This window comes from Rhinoraja longicauda, chromosome 23, assembly GCF_053455715.1.
Source record: "Rhinoraja longicauda isolate Sanriku21f chromosome 23, sRhiLon1.1, whole genome shotgun sequence".
Taxonomy (NCBI): Eukaryota; Metazoa; Chordata; class Chondrichthyes; order Rajiformes; family Arhynchobatidae; genus Rhinoraja; species Rhinoraja longicauda.
Genome location: NC_135975.1, coordinates 29318738 through 29341434, shown reverse-complemented (window position 1 = coordinate 29341434; position 22697 = coordinate 29318738). Strand labels below are relative to the sequence as shown.

At 46.3% G+C, this 22697-nt stretch overlaps 1 protein-coding gene across 1 annotated transcript in view; it reads right to left on the bottom strand.

Moving 5' to 3' along the window:
• Positions 1-22697, bottom strand: part of LOC144605117 (phosphatidylinositol 3-kinase C2 domain-containing subunit gamma-like) — a 170052-nt gene that overhangs the window by 61077 nt on the left and 86278 nt on the right. Inside the window, exons 17-18 of the mRNA XM_078420184.1 lie at positions 14365-14458; positions 8936-9030 (exon numbers count right to left, since the gene is read on the bottom strand). Coding sequence (XP_078276310.1) covers positions 8936-9030; positions 14365-14458 — 189 coding nt within the window. The remainder of the gene's footprint in view (positions 1-8935; positions 9031-14364; positions 14459-22697) is intronic.

The following is a 22697-nucleotide window of genomic DNA, read 5'->3' as shown; positions in this document are numbered from 1 at the left end:
TACTGTCTGATTCACCCCTGCCCCATTTAGGGCATTGGACTTTGTCTCTGGAACTGGTGTGCTACAATCCTGCACTCTGTATCTTCTCCTTTGCTCTACCTATTGTACTTGAGTTTGGTTTGGATTCCTCCACGACTCTCTGTGTAAAAAACTTGCCCTGCCCATCCCCAATAAACTTCCTTGGTAGAAACCTGTGAGGCAACTGTTTCACACAGAAGGTGGTGGGTGTACAGAACGAGCTGCCAGAGGAGGTAGGTGAGGCAGGTACACTGACAGTATATTAACAAAATACTTGGGCAGGTATATGGATAGTAAAGGTTCAGAGGGATATGGGCCAAACATGGGCAGGTGGGACTAGCATAGATGCAGCATCTTGGTCGGCATGGACAAAGTTTGGTCAAAGGGTGTATTCCTGGGGGTGCATGTCTCTGTGACTCTTTGAACAAGCCCTGAATCAGTCTGCAGAAGGGCTCTGACCCAAAACACGGCCTGTCCACTTCCACCCTAGATGCTGCCTCACCCATTGAGTTCCACCGGCACTTTGGGTTTTGCTCACGATCCTAGCATTTACAGTTCCTTGTGCTCCATCTTCCAAGACCCCTGTATTTCAGAACCTGAGTGATTATCTGTGACCGTTGGCAGAAAGGACAGAACAAATGTCTGAGGTTTTGTCTGAAGAAAAATTTGCTTTTCTTAATCTTCTCTGCCTTAAGTTCCTGTGCATCCAACGGGAGAATAAAATAATCTGTTGTGGCAGATGACATTCCCACCCTTCTACTGATCTATCTGCTTCTGACAACGTCCAAATCCCAGTGAATAACTGCTGTGTTTCTTGTCTGATGCCACAAGGCGGATACGTGATATAAAGGATCCATCGGCATAGGGTGGCATGGTGGCTCAGTGGTAGAGTTGCTGCCTTGCAGCGCCAGAGACCCGGGTTCCATCCTGATTGCGGGTGCTGTCTGTACGGAGTTTGTACCTTCTCCCCGTGACCTGCGTGGGTTTTCTCCGGGTGCTCCGGTTTCCTTCACACTCCAGAGATGTACAGGTTTGTAGGCTAATCGGCTTCAGTAAAGATTGTAAATCGTCCCTGGTGTGTAGGATAGAGCTAGTGTACGGGGATCTACCCGTCGTGGTCACCGTGGATGCGATGGGCTGTATCTCTAAACTAAACTAAACTAAACTAAACTAAACTAAACTAAACTAAACTAAACTAAACTAAACTAAATATAGAAAGACAATGCTGCCATTCCATCTGCACCCACTTTTCCCTTCTCTAACCGTCTCCCCCTGCCTTTGTTTGAGGTATCTCCTTCAATGCTGCTGCCTGTCTTTGGCAATTCCTCCTTTTTGGTCCTTTCCTTCTTCTTTTTCCCAGATTTGGGAAAACTACTGAACAGCACAGATCTTGTGTAAAAGTATAAATGTAAGATGAGCATTTTACGGCATTGGGCCTGTACTCGCTGGAGTTTAGAATGATAAGGTGGGGGGGGGGAACCTCATTGAAACGTACCGAATAGTGAAAGGCCTGGATAGAGTGGATGTGGAGAGGATGTTTCCACTAGTGGGAGAGTCTAGGAACCAGAGGGCATTGCCTCAGAATAAAAGGACGTACCTTTAGAAAGGAGGTGAGGAGGAATCTCTTTAGTTAGAGGGTGGTGAATCCGTGGAATTAATTGCCACAGACGGCAGTGGAGGACTTATTGGGTATTTTTGATAGATTCTTGATTTAGGGTGTCAAGTGTTGTGGAAGGGAGGCACGGTAGCGCAGCGGTAGAGTTGCTGCTTTACAGCGAATGCAGCACCGGAGACTCAGGTTCGATCCTGACTACGGGTGCTGTACTGTATGGAGTTTGTACGTTCTCCCCGTGACCTGCGTGGGTTTTCTCCGAGATCTTCGGTTTCCTCCCACACTCCAAAGACGTACAGGTATGTAGGTTAATTGACTGGGTAAATTTAAAAATTGTCCCTAGTGGGTGTAGGATAGTGTTAGTGTGCGGGGATCACTGGGCGGTGCGGACTTGGTGGGCCGAAAAGGCCTGTTTCCGCGCTGTATCTGAAATATGAAATTTAAAAAAAATGAAATATAAGAATGTGGTTGAGAGGGAAAGATAGATCTGCCGTGATTGAATGGAGGGGTAGACTCGATGGGCTGAATGGCCTAATTCTGCACTTATGACTGATGAACTTATGAAAAGCAGAAACTGTTGGAAATAGTGAGCAGCTCAGGCAGCATCTGTGCAGAGAGTACCAGGATTATTTGTTCAGGTCGGTAACCTTTCTTTATAAAGCAAATGTGCTGAAGTAACTCAGCGGGTCATTTCTGGAGAACATGGGGAGGTGACGTTTCGGGTTGAGATCCTTCTTTAGACTGCCAGGGTTGTTTCCCCATTGATGCACCGACTGTAGAATATAACTAAGCGAATTAAACAGCATCTGGGATCATTGCCAGCATAGAAATGAAATACAATTTCACTGTCTGAGATCTGTCACAGGCTGATGCAAAGCTGGAAAGCCAGTGGAGCAAATAGTACTGCGTTTCCCAAGTGTGAAGCACCCCAGTTTGCCAACTCGAGCCTGCTCAGGCACAGTCTTGCTACAGCAGTAAAATAGAGACACAAGGAACTGCAGATGCTGGAATCTTGGGTAAAGCACAAAGTGTTGGAGGAACTCAATGGATCAGCAGGCGACTCTGCAGGTGACGTTTCGGGTTGGGAACCTTCTTCCGATTCAGATGGTAACCATTTTAACTCCCCTTCCCATTCCCATTCCCACACTGACCTTTCTGTCCTGGGCCTCCTCCACTGCCAGAATGAAGCCACACGCAAACTGGAGGAACAGCGCCTCCTATATTCGTACTTGGGCAGCTTACAACCCAGCGGTATGAACGTTGAATTCTCCAATTGTAGGTAACGTCTAACTAACCCCTCCCCCAAACCTCCCCCCATTTCTCCCCACATGCCCCCTCTCCTTCCTCCATTCCTCCCCTCCTGCACCCCTACCTATTGCTCTCCTCCACCCCCCTCCCCTCCTACTTTCCTCCCTCTGGCTTCACAACCCTCAACTTCTAAAACCTGCCTTCTGCTCTTATCTCTGGTCTTTGTTCCAACCATCAGCCTATCAACCCCCGTCTATGTCAACTATCACCTGCCATGCTTTGTTCTGCCTCTCCACTTTTCTAGCTTTCTCCTGCCTCCTCCCCCCCCCACAATCATGCCTGAAGAAGGGTCTCAATCCAAGATATCCTTTTAGTCATTTGAGATGGGGAGCATTTGTAGCATTTGTGGCTCAAAGGGCCGAATGGCCTCCTCCTGCACCTATTGTCTATTGTCTATTGTTTAATTTTTTTTAGTTTTAGATTTTAGAGATACAGCGTGGAAGCAGGCCCTTCAGCCCACTGAGACCGCGCTGACAAGCGATCACCCCTTACTATCCCACAGACTAAGGATAATTTATAATTAACCAACACACCTGTAAGTCTTTGGAGTGTGGGAGGAAACCAGGTAAAACCCATGTGGTAACAAGGAGAACATGCAAACTCCATATAGACAGCTTCTAAGGCCAGCATCGAACCCGGGTCTCTTGCGCTGTGGGGCAGCAACTCTACCCACTGTGCCATTGTGTCGTCCAGCATCTCTGGAGGACAAGGAAAGGCAATGTTTTTGGTTGGGAGAAGGGGTGAGCACTTTGTGAGACTGCAACAGCACCTCCCTTGCCGGCGGGTTTGACTAATACAGCAGGTACTGAGGGACAAGTGTGCTCAGAATCACACCTCACCTCAGACACTTTCGATTCGTGACCAGTCGACCGTGAAGCTATTTCTTAGTTATCTGGACTTGAACTTGACAGGATGAATTTTCTAAACTGCTCTAATTTTCAAATCTACCACAAACCTGCCTGTCACATTCTGCTGGCTGTCTGCTGATCTGGATGGTGATTTATATGGTAAATGAGGCCTACATCTGCTGTGAGGTTTTAGCAACCAGAAGGAAAAAATGTGTCTCATCTCAATTTCTACCAGCATTCACATAATCATCATTTGGAGGTGATTCCATTACATCTCCCAAAGGGGCATTACATTTGGGTTAGAGGGTTAAGTGACCAGTTAAATTATTATTTGCTTTAGTTTAGTTTAGTTTAGTTTAGTTTAGATATACGGTTTGGACCAGGTCAGGCCCTTCGACTCGCTGAGTCTGCACCGACCAGCGATCACCCACACACTAGTTTGTATCCTACACACTGGGGACAATTTACAGAAGCCAATTGACCTACAAACTAGAACATCATTGAGATGTGGGGGGAAACCGGAGCACCCAGAGTAAACCCACGTGGCCACGGGGAGAACGTGCAGAATTGACACAGAGATAGGATTGAACCCAGGTCACTGGCTCTGTGAGGCATGTCTTCCATTGATCTCAAAGCAAGTGGGAACTGAATGAGATGTGTAACAGAGAATCGAGGAAGTGCAGGTGCTGGAATCTTGAGCAAAACACAAAGTGCTGGAGGAGTAAGAAAATAACACCAGATGCTGGTAGAAATCGAAGGTATTTATTCACAAAATGGTGGAGTAACTCAGCAGGTCAGGCAGCATCTCAGGAGAGAAGGAATGGGTGACGTTTCGGGTCGAGACCCTTCTTCAGACCCGAATTGTCAGTCTGAACTCTTCAGCCTGAAGAAGGGTCTCGACCCGAAACGTCACCCATTCCTTCTCTCCTGAGATGCTGCCTGACCTGCTGAGTTACTCCAGCATTTTGTGAATGAGTGCTGGAGGAACTCAGTGGGTCAGGCAGCATCTGTGGAGGGGATGGGCAGGTGATGTTTGCTGTCGTGACCCTAATTCAGACTCATGTATGAAGCTGCAAGGAGATGTCTCCCATGCAGTCAGTTATCTTGGGAGGCCCAGTCCATCCTGAAACCGTGCCGAGTTTATGATCTGCATGTGTTTCTGGGCTGAAGTATGTTCCTGATCTGTGGTGTCCAATTTGATGTATTTCGCCCCTTCCCCCTCTCTCTAGGGGTATACACAGTGGTGCAGCGTTAAATTAACATCAGGGTTCAGGAACAGCTTCCTCCCAGCAACCATCAGGCTCTTGAATACCACAAACGGCAACTAAACTGCGAACTATGAACCGTCTTGGTTGCACAAGGGGCAGCACAGAGGCGCAGTGGTAGAGTTGCTGCCTCACAACGCCAGAGACCCGGGTTTGATCCTGACAATGGGTGCTGTCTGTGTAGAGTTTATACATTTTCCCTGTGACCATGTGGGTTTTCTCCCGTTGCTCCGGTTTCCTCCCACACTCTAAAGGCGTAGAGGTTTGTAGGTTAATTGGTTTCAGTAAACTGCCCCTGGTGTGCAGGATGGAACTAGTGTATGGGGTGATCGCTGGTCGGTGCGGAGCAGTGGGTCACTGGGGGATCTCTAAAGTGGGTCACATCTCTAAAGTTCATAAGTCATAGGAGAAGAAGTAGTCGCAGTCAGGATCGAACCCGTATTTCTGGCCCTGAAAGGCAGCAACTCTAACGCTGGGCCACCGTGCCACCCGTTCGGCCCTTCGAGTACACTCTAAAGTCTGAAGTCAAGTAAAGTCTATTCTATTCCCCCCATTTTCTCGGTATCTAATATCGAAAATCCAAACGATGTCGGTAAAGAAACAGGCTAACAACGAATCAACCTCACTGTTTCATTTGCTACGTAGATGGGAGAATAGATAGCTGTGTTCCAACAGAGTGTGACAACTCAAAATGTCTCGATATCAAGTAATTGGCAATGATAACCCATTCAACGGAGTGTTACTGCCGAAATTAACTGGTCTTATTTCCCCTGTACATACTGAATGGAGGACAATTCTACTTCAGTTAATTCAAAATAAACTCATTCAATTAGTTGAAAACTTACTTTAGCATAACTGACAACCTTGTATTATCGCGAACAAAATAATTGTACAGTGCAATTGTGGTGTTCGATAACCCTTACACTACACTGATAAAGCCGTTTAAGCAATTGTGGCTACATAGAATCGCCAAATGAACAACCCAATTACTCCATTGCTCATTTTTGTCTCTTTTAATGTAAATCCGAATGACTTAAGCAAGTTACAATTGCTGCACAAATACCATCCAAAGCCATCACAACGACTCAACATTTAATCAGGATCCCAACCAAACTTTTTTTGTAAAAGATGCAAAGTGGAAACAGGCCCTTCGGCTAACCGAGTCCACACCGACCATCGATCACCCGTTCTGTGTTATCCCACTTTCCCATCCACTAGGGGGCAATTTGCAGTGGGCCAATTATCCTACAAACCTGCGTGTCTTTGGGACATGGGAGGAGACCAGAGCACCTGGTGAAACCCACGTGGTCACAAGGAAAACGTGCAAACGCCATGCAGACAGCACCCAAAGTCAGAATCAAAATGGGTCTCTGGTGATGTGAGGCAGCAGCTCCACCTGCTGTGCCATTCTTACTAATTATTTAAAACTGAAATTTCTTTTGAAACTGATAACAGACTGATAGAATAATATGGCATGGTAACAAACCGTTTGTTCTACATCTACATCAACTTCTATATCTCTTGTTTCCCTTTTCCTTGAAGAAGGGTGTCGACCCGAAACGTCACCTATTCCTTTTTTCCAGAGATGCTGCTTGACCCGCTGAGTTACTCCAGCGTTTTGTGTCTATCTTCGGTTTAAACCAGCATCTGCAGTTCCTTCCCACACATTTGGCCCAACTTGTCTATGCTAAGCAGTGGACACCCTTTTCCATTTCAGCAATTGGTCAATAGCCTTCCATGCCTCAGTGATTCAAGTGTACGAGGAAAATCTACAATTAACAGCATTGATGTACAGAGAGATCTTGGGATCCAAGACCACAGCTCCTTGAAAGTTGCAATACAAGTAGATAAAGTGGTAAAGAAGGCATATTGTTGTCTGCTTCGAAGATAGACATAAGATGCTGAAGTATCTCAGCGGGACAGGCAGCATCTCTGGAGAGAAGGAATTGGTCGTGGATATTGTCTGCTTGCCTTCTTAGGTTAGGCATTGAGTCAGGAAGTCATGATACAGCTTAAGAGGACATTGGTTAGGATGCACTTGGAGTCTTGTGTGCAGTTCTGGTCACCCTATTAGGGGAAGGATGGGGAGGCTTTCGAAAGGGTGCAGAGGAGGTTTACTGGAATAATGCCTGGATTAGGAAGTACAAGGATATTAGCTTCAGGAAGAGGTTAAACAGATTTGGATTGTTTTCTCTGGAACACTGGAGGCTGAGGGGAAACCTGATAGAAGTTTAAAAAACTCTGAGAAGTATAGATAGTTGGAACCAGGATGGAAATATCAAAGATTAGAGGACATAGCTTTAAGGTGAGGGGAAAAGTTTAAAGGAGATGTGCGGGGCAAGTTCTTTACACAGAGGGTGGTGGGTGCTTGGAACGTGCTGCTGAGGGTGGTGGTGGAGAAAGACACAATGGTGGTGTTTAAGAGGATTGGATATGCAGGGAATGGAGGGACATGGATGATGTGCAGTGGACACGAGTTGGTCTTGGAATCATGTTTGGCACAGACATTGTGGGCTGAAGGGCCTGTTCTCATCTTTGTTCCACTGTTCGTTGTACTATGTTCACCTGGACACGTCTTAAATGCAGACAAGTGCAGATGAGGCATGCTGGTTGGCATGAGCAAGTTGGACCAAAGGTCCTGTTTCCATGCTGTATATGACTCTATGACTATGACTTTATGAGAAGATTTGCCAGGATGTTACCAGTACTGGAGGGCATGAGCTATTGGGAGAGGTTGGGCAGGCTAGGACTTTATTCCATGGAGTGCAGGAGGCTGAGGGGTGATATAATAGGGGTGTATAAAATCATGAGGGGAACAAATAGGGAGAATGCACAGTCTTTTCCCCATGCTATGAATGAATGAATAATTGAATGAATGAATGAATGAAACTTTATTGTCACATGTACCTATGTAAAGTGAAATGCTTTGTTTTGCACACAACCTAGGCAGTTGCCACGTTTTGGCGCTGACAAAGTTACAAACGTACCGAGCAGTCCTATCTACTGCTTGCAGCTGCATGTGTTAGAGGAATTAAGAACTAGAAGGCATAGATTTAAAGTGAGAGGGGAAAGATTGAATAGGAACCTGAGGGGTAACTTTTCCACACAGAGTGTGGTGGAATGAGCAGTCAGAGGAGGTAGTTGAGCCAGGTTCCATAACAATATTTAAATAACATTTGGACAGGTACCTGGATAGGAAAGATTTAAAGAAGTAAGGGGCAAACGCGGGCACATGGGACTAATGTAGGTGGAGCTCTTGGTCAGCATTGATGAGTTGGGCCAAAGGGCCTGTGTCGATGCTGTATGACTCCATGACTCGATAAAGGTCCCAGAGTGGGAAGAAGAAGAAGGGTTAGTCTGAAGAAGGGTCTCGACCCGAAACGTCACCCATTCCTTCTCTCCTGAGATGCTGCCTGACCTGCTGAGTTACTCCAGCATTTTGTGAATAAATACCTTCAGAGTGAGAAGAATATCACTGAAAGTGACGAAGGATTTTAATGTTTAGTTTAGTTTAGTTTAGAGATACAGCGCGCAAAAAGGCCCTTCGGCCCACCGACCAGCAATCCCCACACATTAGCACAATGCTCGGACACTAGGGACAATTTTACCACTATACCAAGCCAAATGACTTATATACCTGTCCGACTTTGGAATGTGGGAGGAAACCGAAGATCTCGGAGAAAACCCATGCGGTCACGGGGAGAAGGTACAATCTCCATACAGACAGCACTTGTGGTCAGGATGGAACCTGGGTCTCTGGCATTGTAAGGCAGCCGCTCTACCGCTGCACCACTGTGCCGCCCTGTTTGGTTTAAAATTTGCATCTGCACTTCCCTAGTGACCTTGATCTGCTGAGAAGATGGAATTGATAACTTTGGACTTACCAATACAACTGATGAGCAACTCGTATGCTCGTGATTGAACGGTCCAGTAAGAATTCTACGAGTGGGCTGTTAAGGTGCCATTCAAACTTTATTGCCTATTGAAAATAAAACGGTCTTTTATAAGTGTTGAACAAGAAATATATCTGCATACATTTCCAATTTTTGTATTAGCACAACCCAATGTTATTAAATTTTATGATTCGTTCTATAAACCTGTACAATAGTTGAGTCCTACAGCATGGAAAACAGGCCCTTCAGCCCAACAAGTCCATGCCAACCATCGATAACCCATTCACACTCATTCTATATTATCCTACTTTCTCATCCACTCCCTATACGGCATCCTCTTCTACCACGAGTCCTATTTAGTCTCCCCACTTTCCCATCAACTTACCTCATATTCGTTCCAATCAAGGCAATTTCCAAAGGCCAATTAACCGACAGACCCGCACGTCTTTGCGATGTGAGCACCCGGGCGAAATCCATGAGGTCACAGGGAGTGCCTGCAAACTCCACACAAACACCAACCGAGGTTCGATCCTGACTACGGGTGCTGTCTTGCAGAGTTTGTACGTTTTCCCCGTGACCGCGTGGGTTTTCCCCGGGTGCTCCGGTTTCCTCCCACACTCCAAAGACGCACAGGTTTGCAGGATAATTTGGCTTCCGTAAACATTGTAAAATTGTCCCTCGTGTGTGTGTAAGTTGGTGCTCGTGTACGGGGATCGCTGGTCGGCAAGGACTCGGTGAGCCAAAGGCCCTGCTTCCGCTCTGTATCTGTCAACTAAACTAAAATAATGTTAAGAAGGTCAGATATGGATGTGCGTGCAGATGTCAGTAAACTTTCAACAAGCATCTCATCAGAAATTATTGATACAGTAAAACAAATGAAAAGATATCAAACTTAAAACATTGAGGCATAGTCTTGTTATTCTCGTGCTGCTGGAAGATATCTGGTGCTGCTGGAAGACTTGATGTCATTCTGCATTTCCTGCATGGTAGAATTTGGTTATGAAAGCTGGCCTGATTTCCACACTGCTTCAGTAGACACTGGCTTGATAGTATATATGCTGGAGGCTCAAAAAACTGCAGGTTGGTCTGCAGTGCAATCTTGATCAAAATACAAAGTGCTGGAGGAACTCAGCAGGTCAGGCAGCATCTGTGGAGGGGATGGAAAGACAGATGATGTTTCAGGTCAGGTACCTTCTTTCGGCTTCACAGAGGGGGAGCAGTGAGAGAGGGTCTCCAAAAACTCCCGACAGAGAGAGAGGGAGGAGAACTACTTGAAAGTGGGCCTACTTTGAGGAGAAAGAGACACAAAGTGCTGGAGTAACTCAGCGGGTCAGGCTGGAGAACATGAATAGGTGATGTTTTGGGTGGACTCTTTGATAGGTAAAGTTTCGAGTCATGACCCGAAGGGACCCAAATGAATTCCAGCCTGAAATGTCACCTATCCACGTTCTCCAAAGATGCTGCCTGACCCACTAGTTACTCCGGCACGTTGTGTCTTTTTTTTGTAAGCCAGGATCTGCAATTCCTTGTTTGTAATCTTTATTTTGAGGAGATTTTGCAGTGAAGTGGAGACACAAGGAACTTCAGGCATTGGAATCGATCAAAGTACAAAGCGCTGGAAGAACTCAGCAGGTCAGGCAGCATCTGTGGAGGGAATGGGCAGGCATTGTTTTGGGTGGAGATGGTATGGTGTAATACTTAACGTGGTTAAATGATTTTTATGATGAGAGATCCATATCCGGCAACAGCTCCATCCAAGACCGCAAGAAATTTCAGCGAAAATAAAGAAACAAAGAACTAATGTAGAAACAGTAGCCCAGACCATCACATAAACCAATGTCCCTGTCCATTGACTCCATCGACACCAGGCAGCCTCATCAAGGCCACCAGCATATCCAAGGACTAGTCTCACCTCTTTCCCTCTTCTCCTCTCTCCCATCGGGCAAGAGGCACAGAAGTGTGAATGCTCACACCTCCAGATTCACCGACCATTTCTTCCCAGCTGTTATCAAGCAACTGAACCATCCTATCACCAACTAGAGTGCAGTCCTGATCTTTCATCCACATCATTGGAGACCCTTGGACTATCTTTAATCGGACTTTGCTGGAGTTTATCTCGGACTAAACGTTATTCCCTTCATCCTGTATCTGTACACTGTGGATAGCTCGACTGTAATCGTGTATAGACTTTCCGCTGACTGGTTAGCACACAACAAAAAAGCCTTTCACTGTACCTCAGTACACGTGGCAATCGTAAACTAAACTTAACTAAACCATATGGTTTCATTTTCCTAAATGTCGTCGTCTTGGATCAAGGTACTTTTCCATCAAATGCTCACTGCCAGCAAAGCCAGCATCTCTTGTCTCACCATGAATGAATGGGGAGATTCATTGATTCATCTCACTCATTGCCCTTATGAAGGTGCTGGTGAACCTATCTTCATTAATCCTGCAGTCCTTCAGGAGAACATGTTCTTTTGGACTGGGAGCTCCAAGATTTACATGAACGACTGCCGATATATATACATATCTCAGATGTGCTCAGGAATCATGAACAAAATATTAATCGATGGAAGTTTTATTTTGCCACAGGTCAATTTACTTTTTATCATCAGGGCTTCTGGAAGATATTTCAATATCACTGAAAGCTTTGAATGTACCTGGGAGATATTTTAATATCAGTGACAGGTTTGAATGTATTGTTCTGCTGTTATAATATATGTACTCATCCTTCGTAAGTGTTGAAAGGAGCTGGACACACCATGAACTAAACACCTCCCCACCATGTCAAACAATGTTTATGTAGGAAGATGCTGGTTTACACCGAAGATAGACACAGATTGACTCAGTGGGACAGGCAGCAGCTCTGGATAGAAGGAATGGGTGATGTTCCGGGTCGAGACCCTTCTGCGGACTGAGCGTCAGGGAAGTTTCAGAGATAAGGAAGTGAAAGAGGTCAAAAGAGGTGCAGATTAAGGAAAATGTAGAATAGACCATTGTTAGCTAGGAGAAGATGACAACAACGCACTCAGAGATACAATATAATCAGAAGGAGAGTCAGACTGGACAGAGAATGTTTGTGCTCTCTGTGAGTGAGTCCATGTTTCTCTCAATGGTTACCTCAGAACCCACAAACCTGGAGTGCGGGCAAGTTAAGACTGATCCCAAGTGACTGCTCATAAGAAGGTTTTAATGTGATACAGTAAGTACATAGAGTCAAAAGGTCATAGAGTTTTGACTCTATAGAGTGTGGAAACAGGCCCTTTGGCCCAACTTGCCCACACCGGCCAACATGTCCCATCTCCATTTAGAACGGAGATGAGGAAGAACTTTTTCAGTCAGAGAGTGGTGAAGGTGTGGAATTCTCTGCCTCAGAAGGCAGTGGAGGCCAGTTCGTTGGATGCTTTCAAGAGAGAGCTGGATAGAGCTCTTAAGGAGAGCGGAGTGAGGGGGTATGGGGAGAAGGCAGGAACGGGGTACTGATTGAGAGTGATCAGCCATGATCGCATTGAATGGCGGTGCTGGCTCGAAGGGCTGAATGGCCTACTCCTGCACCTATTGTCTATTGTCTATTGTCTATTGTCTACACTAGTCCCACCTACCTGCGTTCGGCCCATATCCCTCTAAACATGTCCTACCTGTGTAAATGGTTCTTAAATGTTGCGATAGTCCCTGCCTCCTCCAACAGCTCGTTCTATGCACCCTCCACCCTTTGTGTGAAACCGTCTGATTGTTGTGAGGGCAATAGAGGGAGACAGGAGAATAGGAAAGAGGCACTTATTTAGAAATGCTTCGCGGTTCTCAATGTTTCTTATCATAGTGGTGGTGGAGTGGTGCAGCGGGCAGAGCAATTGCCTCAGTGCCAGACACCCAGGTTCAATCCTAACCTTGGGTGCTGTCTGCGTGGGGCTTGCATGTTCTCCCTGTGACCACGTGGGTTTCCTCCGGGTGCTCAGGTTTCCTCCCACATCTCAATGTGCGCTCAGTCTACCAAGCCCTGCTGGATCTCCCGGTTGCCAACTCCCCTTCCCAATCCCACACTGACCTTCCTGTCCTGGGCCTCCTCCACTGTGAGAGTGGAGCCACATGCAAACTGGAGGAACAGCGTCTTGTATTCCGACGGTATGAACATTAAACTCTCCATTTTTAGGTGATACTCCCATTTCCCCCCTCTCTTTCCCATGTACCCCCCAACCCATTTCTCCCACTCTCCTGCTGCTCTTCTACCCCCAAACACTACGTCTCCTTCCACCCATATTCTTCCCTCTGGCTTTACATTTCACTCCTCTTCTCCCCTGGTCTGACACCCTTTTGTCTCCTTTTCATCTCTAGCCTCTGTCACATTCTACCCATCTACCAACCAACCACCCCCTCCTCCCCCTCACCTGTATCCAGCTACCATTTGCCAAGCTTAGTTCCCCTGCTCCCACCTTTTTCAATCTCTCCCACCCCCCTTCCCCCCTACTACGATGAATCTGAAGAAGGGTCCCAACCTGAAACATCGCCTATCCATGTCCTCCAGCGATGCTGCCTGGCCCTGTTGAGTTACCTTGGCACTTTGTATTTTGCTCGGGATTCCAGCATCTGTAGTTGCTGGTGTCTCCGGGCTTAGACTCGGTGCACTTAAATGGTTTCTACTCCAGGCCACCTTTTCTGAGCCACATCTCCACATCTTAACACAATTATAGTTCTCCACAGTAGTTATCAGATAAGCTAAAAAAAAAAAAGACACCAAGTGACAGAGTAACTCAGCCGGTCAGGCAGCATCTCTAAGAACAAATGGATGGGTGATGTTTCTGGTTGGGACAATTCGGTATGATTGGGCGGGGAGGGGGGTGGGGAGGTGGAGAAAGTTCGATGAGGGGCGGGTCAAACATGACAGGTAATAGATATGCACAGCAACATTTTTTGGGGGATATGCTGATGGTTGGACAAATGCCAGAGATGAAAAAGAAGGCGCAAGACAAAATAACTGCAGAGTTGCGAATTTGTTTTACACTTTTCTCTTCTCTGGCCTTTGTCCAACCATCTGCTAATCAACCCCCTCGCCTGTGTTTTTTCCACTCCTATTACCTGCCACGCTTTGTCCTGCCTTTTCCAGCTTTCTTCCCCCCCCCCCCCCCCCCCCCACCCCGCTTACAATCAGACTAGAGCAGGGTCCCGAACCAGACGTCACCTATCCAAGTTCTCCAGGGATACTGCCTGACCCATTGAGTTATTCCAGCACTTTGTGTCTTTCTTTGGTGTAAACCAACATCTACTTTTTTTTGTAAGCCAGCATCTGCAGTTCCTTGTTTCTAGAGAAGCTAAAAAAAAATAATTCACAGGCAGATTTAGCTTTTCAGGTCCCCGGAGGCAGTAACAGCAAAAGTTGGCTGTAATTCTCCGTATAATGTTACACTTTATCAAAGCCTATTTACCTGAACCAGCTGCGGCAGATAGTCCAGCAATTCGTCATTGAGAATGGTTCCAATCTGCTGGACTGCAGTCCGACGAAGCGCTTGATCTGAGAAACTTAACATGTAGAAAACAAATGGAACAGTGAGTGAACCCACTTCTAGCCCCTGGTGCACAAGAATATTATAAAATATAGAACAGTGTAGCACAGGAACAGGCCACAATGTCTGTGCCAAACATGATGCCAAGACCAACCCTTATCTACCTGCATGTGATCCATATCCATATCCTTCCATTCCATATCCATATGCACCTATCCATATGCCTCTTAAGCATCACCATCGCATCTGGGCTCGGTTGTAATTATGTCATGTCTTTCTGCTGACTGGACAGCATGCAATAAAAGCTTTTCACTGTACCTCAGTACAAGTGACAATGAACTAAACCGAACTGCCTCCACCACCAGCCCCGGCAGCACGTCCCAGGCTCCCACCACCCTCTGTGTCAAAACTTGCCCCGCACATCCCACCCCCCCCCCCCCCCCCGCACGTCCCCACACATGGGCGGCACGGTGGCGCAGCGGTAGAGTTGCTGCCTTACAGCGAATGCAGCGCCGGAGACTCAGGTTCGATCCTGACTACGGGCGCCGTCTGTACGGAGTTTGTACGTTCTCCCCGTGACCTGCGTGGGTTTTCTCCGAGATCTTCGGTTTCCTCCCACACTCTAAAGACGTACAGGTATGTAGGTTAATGGGCTGGGCAAATGTAAAAATTGTCCCTAATGGGTGTAGGATAGTGTTAGTGTGCGGGGATCGCTGGGCGGCGCGGACCCGGTGGGCCGATGGGCCTGTTTCTGCGCTGTATCTCTAAATCTAAAATCTAAAAATCTAAATCTCCTATAATATTTGCCCTCTTACCTTAAAGCTAAGTCCTCTAGTATTTGATATTTGCAACCTGGGAGATAAGGGTTCTGACTGCTATGTTACAAGCAAATTCAATTCTATGAGGGAATTGATTAAAAAATAACAAGCATATCTACTCTCGAAATAAATCTGAACCATCTAACAATGTGAGAATATTGTGTGGTTTGGAGGAGCAGAAGATCTTGGAATAATAAAATGTTGTTGCCTGAAAGTTGCGTCACAGGTAGATAGAGGGTGGTGAAGAAGGTTTTTGGCACATAGGCCTTTATCAGTCAGAGAATTGAGTATAGAAGTTGGGACATTATGTTGCAGTTGTACAAGACATTGGTGAGGCCACGTTTGGAGTATTGTGTTCAGTTTTGGTCACCTTGACATTGGAAGGATGCTATTAAGCTGGCATGAGTGCAGAGAAGATTTACGAGGATGTTGCCTGGACTTGAGGGCCTGAGATTAAGGGAGAGGTTGGGCAGGCCAGGACTTTATTCCTTGGCATGCAGGAGGATGAGTGGTGATCTGTGGAGGTGTATAAGATCATGAGGAGAATAGATAGTGTGTATAGAATCTTTTACCCAGGTTCCTTTTTTCCAGTTTACCCAGGAACGGGGTACTGATTGAGAATGATCAGCCATGATCACATTGAATGGCGGTGCTGGCTCGAAGGGCCGAATGGCCTCCTCCTGCACCTATTGTCTATTGTCTATTGTCTATTGTTCGGGGAATCAACATCTGGAGGACATATGTTTAAAGTGAGGGTGGCAAGATTTAATAGGGACCCAAGGAGCAAACTTTCCACACGGAGGTTGGTGGGTATTTGGAATGAGCTGCCAGAGGATGGAATTGAGGTAGGTGCAATCACAACATTTAAAGCATATTTGGACTGGAATGGTTTTGAAGAATACGGGCCAAATGCAGGCAAATGGGACTAGCTAAGATGAGGCATCTTGGTCAGCATGGACGAGTTGGGCAGAAGGGCCTGTTTCGGTGCTGTATGACTCTATAACTCTAAAGTAGGACAGATCAATAAGGTCACAAAGAGCTAGTGTAACTCAGCAAGTCAGGCAGCATCTCTGGACAACACGCGTAGGTGACGTTTCGGGTCGGAAAACGTCACCGATCCATGTTCTCCAGGGATGCTGCCTGACCAGCTGAGTGACTCCAGCACTTTGTGGCCTTCTGCAGTAATAACCAGCATCTGCAGTTCCGTGTTTTTATAGGGCAGATCAATAAGATGGTAAAAAAAAGGAACTTAGGTACTTTCTTTTATTATCTGACACATTACATGTTGGAGCAACAAGGTTTTTGTTCCATAACTATATATAATACTGAGTTCAGTAGGTCAGTGCTTATGCACTGTGTACAGTTCTGGTCATCACACTGCAGAAAGAATAGGATTGAACTAGGAAAGGATGCCACGGAGATTTACAAGGATATTGCCGAGGACTCAAAATATTGCAATGAATATGAAAGAGTGAATAATCAAGGGTTATGTCCTTTGGCACAGAGGAAGCTAAGAGAAATGTGTGTGAAGTTATGATGCCTTGGATCCATGAACCTGTCTTCATCGATGGGATGGCGGTGGACAAAGTAAGCAGCTTTAGGTTCCTGGGCGTACATATCTCTGAAGATGTGTCCTGTGCTAAGCACATTGATTCAATCGTAAAGGAAGCCTCTACTTCCTCAGACGTTTGAGAAGATTCAGCATGACGCTGAATACTCATAAGCTTCTACCAGACATTTATGAGCAGCACGGTAGCGCAGTGGTAGAGTTGCTGCCTTGCAGCGCAAGAGACCCCGGTTCGATCCCGACTACGGGTGCCGTCTGTACGGAGTATGGACGTTCTCCCTGTGACCCGCGTGGGTTTTCTCCGGGATCTTTGGATTCCTCCCACACTCCAAAGACGTACACATTTGTAGGTTAATTGGCTCGGTATAATTGTAAATTGTCCATTGTGTGTGTAGGACAGTGTGAGTGTGCGGGGATCGCCGGTCGGCGTGGACACGGTGGGCCGAAGGGCTTGTTTCCATGCTGTATCTCTGAACTAAACTAAACTAGAGCATTGTGACTGGTTGCATCACAGCCTGGTTCAAAATCCTGAACACCCAATAATGAAGAGAGTAATGGACACTGCCCGGTCCATCACGGGTACTGACCTTCCCACCATCAAAGGGATCTACAGGAGGCGCTGCTTTAAGAAGGTAGCCAAAATCATCACAGACCCACACCACACGGGCCACAATCTCATCTCACCGCTACCATCGGGAAGAAGGTACAGGAGCCTGAGAATCGTGATCTTCTTCTTCCAGGCAACCATCAGGATCTTGAACCACTCTGCACAACCCTACCTCAGCAACGATCTACTGCGCATGTTGTATAAGGCTGCACTGTGTGCTTCAGTTTACACTGCCATGGTCCGGTTACTCGGTATCACTGAAACGCTATTGATTTGTTGATTATCGTATATTTATTTGTTGTATCGTTGCGTTACTGTGCCTGTAAAGGGCGGTACAGTGATGTGGCGGTAGAGTTGCTGCCTTACCGCGCCAGAGACCCGGGTTCAATCCTGACCTCTCTGTACGGTTTGTACGTTCTCCCTGTGACAGCGTGGGTTTCCTCTGGTGCTCCGGTTTCCTCACACATCCCAGACATGCAGGCTTGTAGGTTAATTGCCCCTAGTGTGTCGAGAGTGGATGAGAAAGTGGGATTTCCCGATAGACCTTCAAACAATCTTTGATCGGATGTTGTTGGACTTTATCTTACACTAAACATTATACCCTTTATCCTGTATCTGTACACTATGGACGGCTTGATAGTAATCATGCATAGTTTTTTCACTGACTGGATACCACACAACAAAAAGCTTTTCACTGTACCTCAGTACATGTGACTATGATAAACTAAACTAAATTAGTGTGAACGGGTGATCAATGTTCGGCATGGACTCGGTGGGCCGAAGGGCCTGTTTCCATGCTGTATATTTAAACTGAACTTAACTAAATTAGCTGAAATATGATTTTGCTTAATTAAAAAAAAAAAACAAGTGATCTCATCTTCATGCAAATTCTTAACAAGTGCCAATCGAAATCCTGTTTCCTCCGCATTGCATCTCAGCAGCTGGTTTTGTTGGCATGGAGCCCTGGAAGGGATAAGTTAGGTTGCATCTGTCAAGTGTTAAACCTGTTCGACTTGGTGTGGTTATAAATTCAGCTGCAAGCCAGAGACAATAGGGAAAAGGTTTTGATGGTAGAACATCGCCTGAAGTTGATCAGCCTGCGGTGACTAGCTTCTTAAATTTCCATTGACAGATAAGAGACTTTAGAGATTCAGCGCGGTAACAGGCCCTTCGGCCCACTGAACCTGCGCCGATCAGCGATCACCCAGTACACCTGCACTATCCTGGACACGAGACAATGAAGAATTTACAGAGGCCAATTAACCTACAACTTGCACGTCTTTGGAGTGTGGGAGGAAAACGGAGCACCCGGAGAAAACCCATGCGTTCACAGGGAGAAGGTACAAACTCCATACAGACAACACCCGTATTCAGGATGGAACCCGGGTCTCTGGTGCTCTAAGGTAGCAACTCTAATGCTGCACCACCCTATTGGGGCCCTATTTAGATAGGAATTTGAAAAGATGATCTCAGTTTTTTCCTGCAACTTTGGAACGCTCAGGAGTGAAGGAGTTAACAACAAGTGGTGAACACTGCCCGGTCCATCACAGCTACCGACTTTCTCACCATCAAAGGGATCTATCTACAGGAGGCGCTGCCTCAAAAAGGCAGCCTGCATCAACAAGAACCCACACCACCCTCTCCATGCTCTCATTTCGCTCCTTCCATCAGGAACAAAACCGTGACCATCAGGTTCATTAACAGCTTCTTCCCAATAACGTTTAGCCTATTGAACACTATAGAAACTGACAAAATCACAAACTATGAACTGTTTTGGCTGGACTCAGGATTTTGTGCTTTTGTTTTGCAATAATATCGTGTTTTTGAAAAAAATCATAAAATTTTCCTTTGTTTATTGTGAGACCTCCAAAGACCTCCAAACACGGTAGCGCAGCGGTAGAGTTGCTGCTTTACAGCGAATGCAGCGCCGGAGACTCAGGTTCGATCCTGACTACGGGTGCTGTACTGTAAGGAGTTTGTACGTTCTCCCCGTGACCTGCGTGGGTTTTCTCCGAGATCTTCGGTTTCCTCCCACACTCCAAAGACGTACAGGTATGTAGGTTAATTGACTGGGTAAATGTAAAAATTGTCCCTAGTGGGTGTAGGATAGTGTTAATGTACGGGGATCACTGGGCGGCACGGACTTGGTGGGCCGAAAAGGCCTGTTTCCGGCTGTATATATATGATATGATATGATATGAAGACGTACAAGTATGTAGGTTAATTGGCTTGGTAAATGTAAAAAATGTCCCTAGTGTGTGTAGGATAATGTTAAGGGCCTGTCCCACTTTAGGCGATTTTAAGGCGACTGCTGGCGACTAGGCTGTCGCCGACAATTCGCCGGGTGTCGCGGGCATGATCGTTAGGAGTCTTCCAGGAATCGTAGTGGATCTTAGCGCGTCGCTGAGAAATCATCCGGAGTGAAATTTCTCGGCGACAGCTGGCTTGTCGCCAGGTATCGTTGCTTATTGCGGGCGCTATCGCATGCTGTCCCCAGGTTTGCTAGGTTCTCTTAGATGCATTTAGAAACACATCATATTAAAATAAGTAAAGTCATTTCAAAATACCATACAATGCTTGTGTTTAACCGTCAGGACATTTGACAGGTAGATTGGAGGCGACAGTTTGACGGTCAGGTAAGCGTGGGAATTTCCGCGATGTTTATGGCCATCAGCCATTACATTTAAAGTGGGCTCCCAACCCAGATATGCAACCCAGAAACCAGATATGCATCTCCCGTACATTTTCAAAGAATGCCCACACCCCACACACTCTTCACAAAAATCCACTTAACCTATTTTTTTAATACTGCTATTAGTAAACTGGAAGTAAATCCAGCTTATGCCTTGTAACAGTGAAGCTTGGTTTTTAAATAACCCATACAAGATGTTATAGTTCAAAACTCTCAAGTACTTACCGACTTGTCAGTGATTTCAGCGAAAATTAGGACGCCGGAGAAGCATTGACAGCGTGGGAATTTCGCGATGTTTCCAAAGACGGTGTAATCTCGACCTGACTCAGCATTGTCGTGGTCATTGTCGTCGGGTAAAAGAAAATTTCAGCGACCTGCTACGACTTTGACAGTCGCCGGCAGTCGCCTAAAAAATCGCCTAAGTGGGACAGGCCCTTTAGTGTGCGGGGATCGCTGGTCGGCACGGACCCGGTGGGCCGAAGGGCCTGTTTCCGCGCTATATCTCTAAAAGCTGTTATGCCGCTGCAAGTAAGAATTCAATTGTTCCGTTTTCAGTACAAATGGCAATGAAACATCTTGACTCTTATCTCATGACTCTTGATGTTTGAGAGACTACTCATTGATTCCCCTTCCACACCCGTCTCTGTTGGTGATGGTGATTTATATTCCTGAACCAGTTTAGAAATTCACAAGGGTTATATTACTCGCAACACAATGCAGGTTTAGACACAAAATGCTGGAGTAACTCGGCAGGTCAGGCAGCATCTGTGGAGAAAGGCCGGCCTTTCACGCCTCCAATTTTTCTCCCCTCACCCACCTCCACCTCCACCTCTATCCTTCAGTCTGAAGAAGGGTCTCGACTCGAAATGTCACCCATTCCTTTTCTCCAGAGATGCTGCCTGACCCGCCGAGTTACTCCAGCATTTTTGCGTCTATCTTTGGTTAAAACCAGCGTCTGCAGTCCCTTCCTACACACAGTGCAGGTTTAGCTGTCTTGTGTATGTTGGCAAAATAAATAGGAAGATAAAATTACAAAAACAGATTATATGAACAGGATTAGTATTCAGGAGACACTGGAATTGCAGATGTTGAAATCTTGAGCAGAACACAAAGTGCTGGAGAAACTCAGCGAGTCAGGCAGCAATAGTTTAGTTTAGAGTTAGAAACACAGCATAGAAACAAACCCTTCGGCCCAATGGGTCCAGGCCGACCATCGATCACCCGTTCACACTCGTTCCATGTTATCCCAGTTTCACATCCACTCCCTACATACTAGGGGCAGTTTACAGAGGGCCAATTAACCTACAAACCCGCACGTCTTTGGGATATGGGAGGACACCGGAGCATCCGGAGAAAAACCATGGTTACAGGGAGAATGTGCAAACTCCACAGACAGATAACATCTGAGGTCAGGATCAAACCCCGGTCTCTGGCGCTGTGAGGCAGCTGCTCTACCTGCTGCTCCACTGTGCTGCCCCTTTGATTTTCGTGTCCTGTTAATTTGATGCCTGCATGACTAAACATGTTCATTGCTGTTATTTGCAATGTTTAAACATTTCTAAGTTTAACTTTAATACCAAAATTGTATGGAAGTTTTCGCAAAAATAATTAGCAAGCAGGTCACGGTGCAAACCATAAAGTGCTGGTTTCTACCCACACACCAAAGATTTGCAGGTTAATTGGCCTCTGTAAACTGTCCCTAGTGTTCTATCCGACACACTAGGGTGATCGCTGGTCGGTGGGGAGTCTGTGGGTCGAATGGGCCTGTTTCCATGCTCCATCTCTAAACTACACTAAACTACATACTGCCCCACTGAAAATAGACAAATAAACGAATTCTTGGTAAAATTATAGGGTATTTTGGAAACCCAAACCTCCATTGGCAAACCAAAATATGGTATTCCATAGCAACTGTTTCAAGCCTTCCCGACCCAGATCAGAAATAGGAGTTTAAAAGTCCCAAATCTGTGAGAAATGGAGGAACCCATGTCTTAAACAAACATTTATTTGTGATTCCAGTGATGAATCTCCTAGCTTATCTCAGCTCTGGATACGTGCAGCCTTGGAGTCGACCCTGACTACGGGTGCTGTCTGTACGGAGTTTGTACGTTCTTCCCGTGACCTGCTTGGTTTTCTCCGAGATCTTCGGTTTCCTCCCACACTCCAAAGACGTACAGGTTTGTAGGTTAATTGACTTGGGTTTGTATACATGGCGTAAGTTTAAATTGCCCCAAGTGTGTGTGTAGGCTTGTGCTAATGTGCGGGGATCGCTGGTTGGTGCGGGCTGGGTGGACCGAAGGCCCTGTTTCCACGCTGTATCTCTACATTAATCTACACTGAACTAAACTCAGCTGGTCAGGGCTGCATTAGGAGTGAATGGATGGACAATGTTTTGGGTCGGGACCCTTCTTCAGACTGATTGGATTAAGGGGAAGAAAACTGGAAAAGGGGCCTGGCAAGTGATAGGTGGATGCAGGTGAGGTGATTGGGTGGCAGATGGGTGGAGGGAGTGACAGAGGCTGGAGGTGAAAAATGAGACAAAAGGGTGTCAGATTAGGAGAGAAGAGGAGG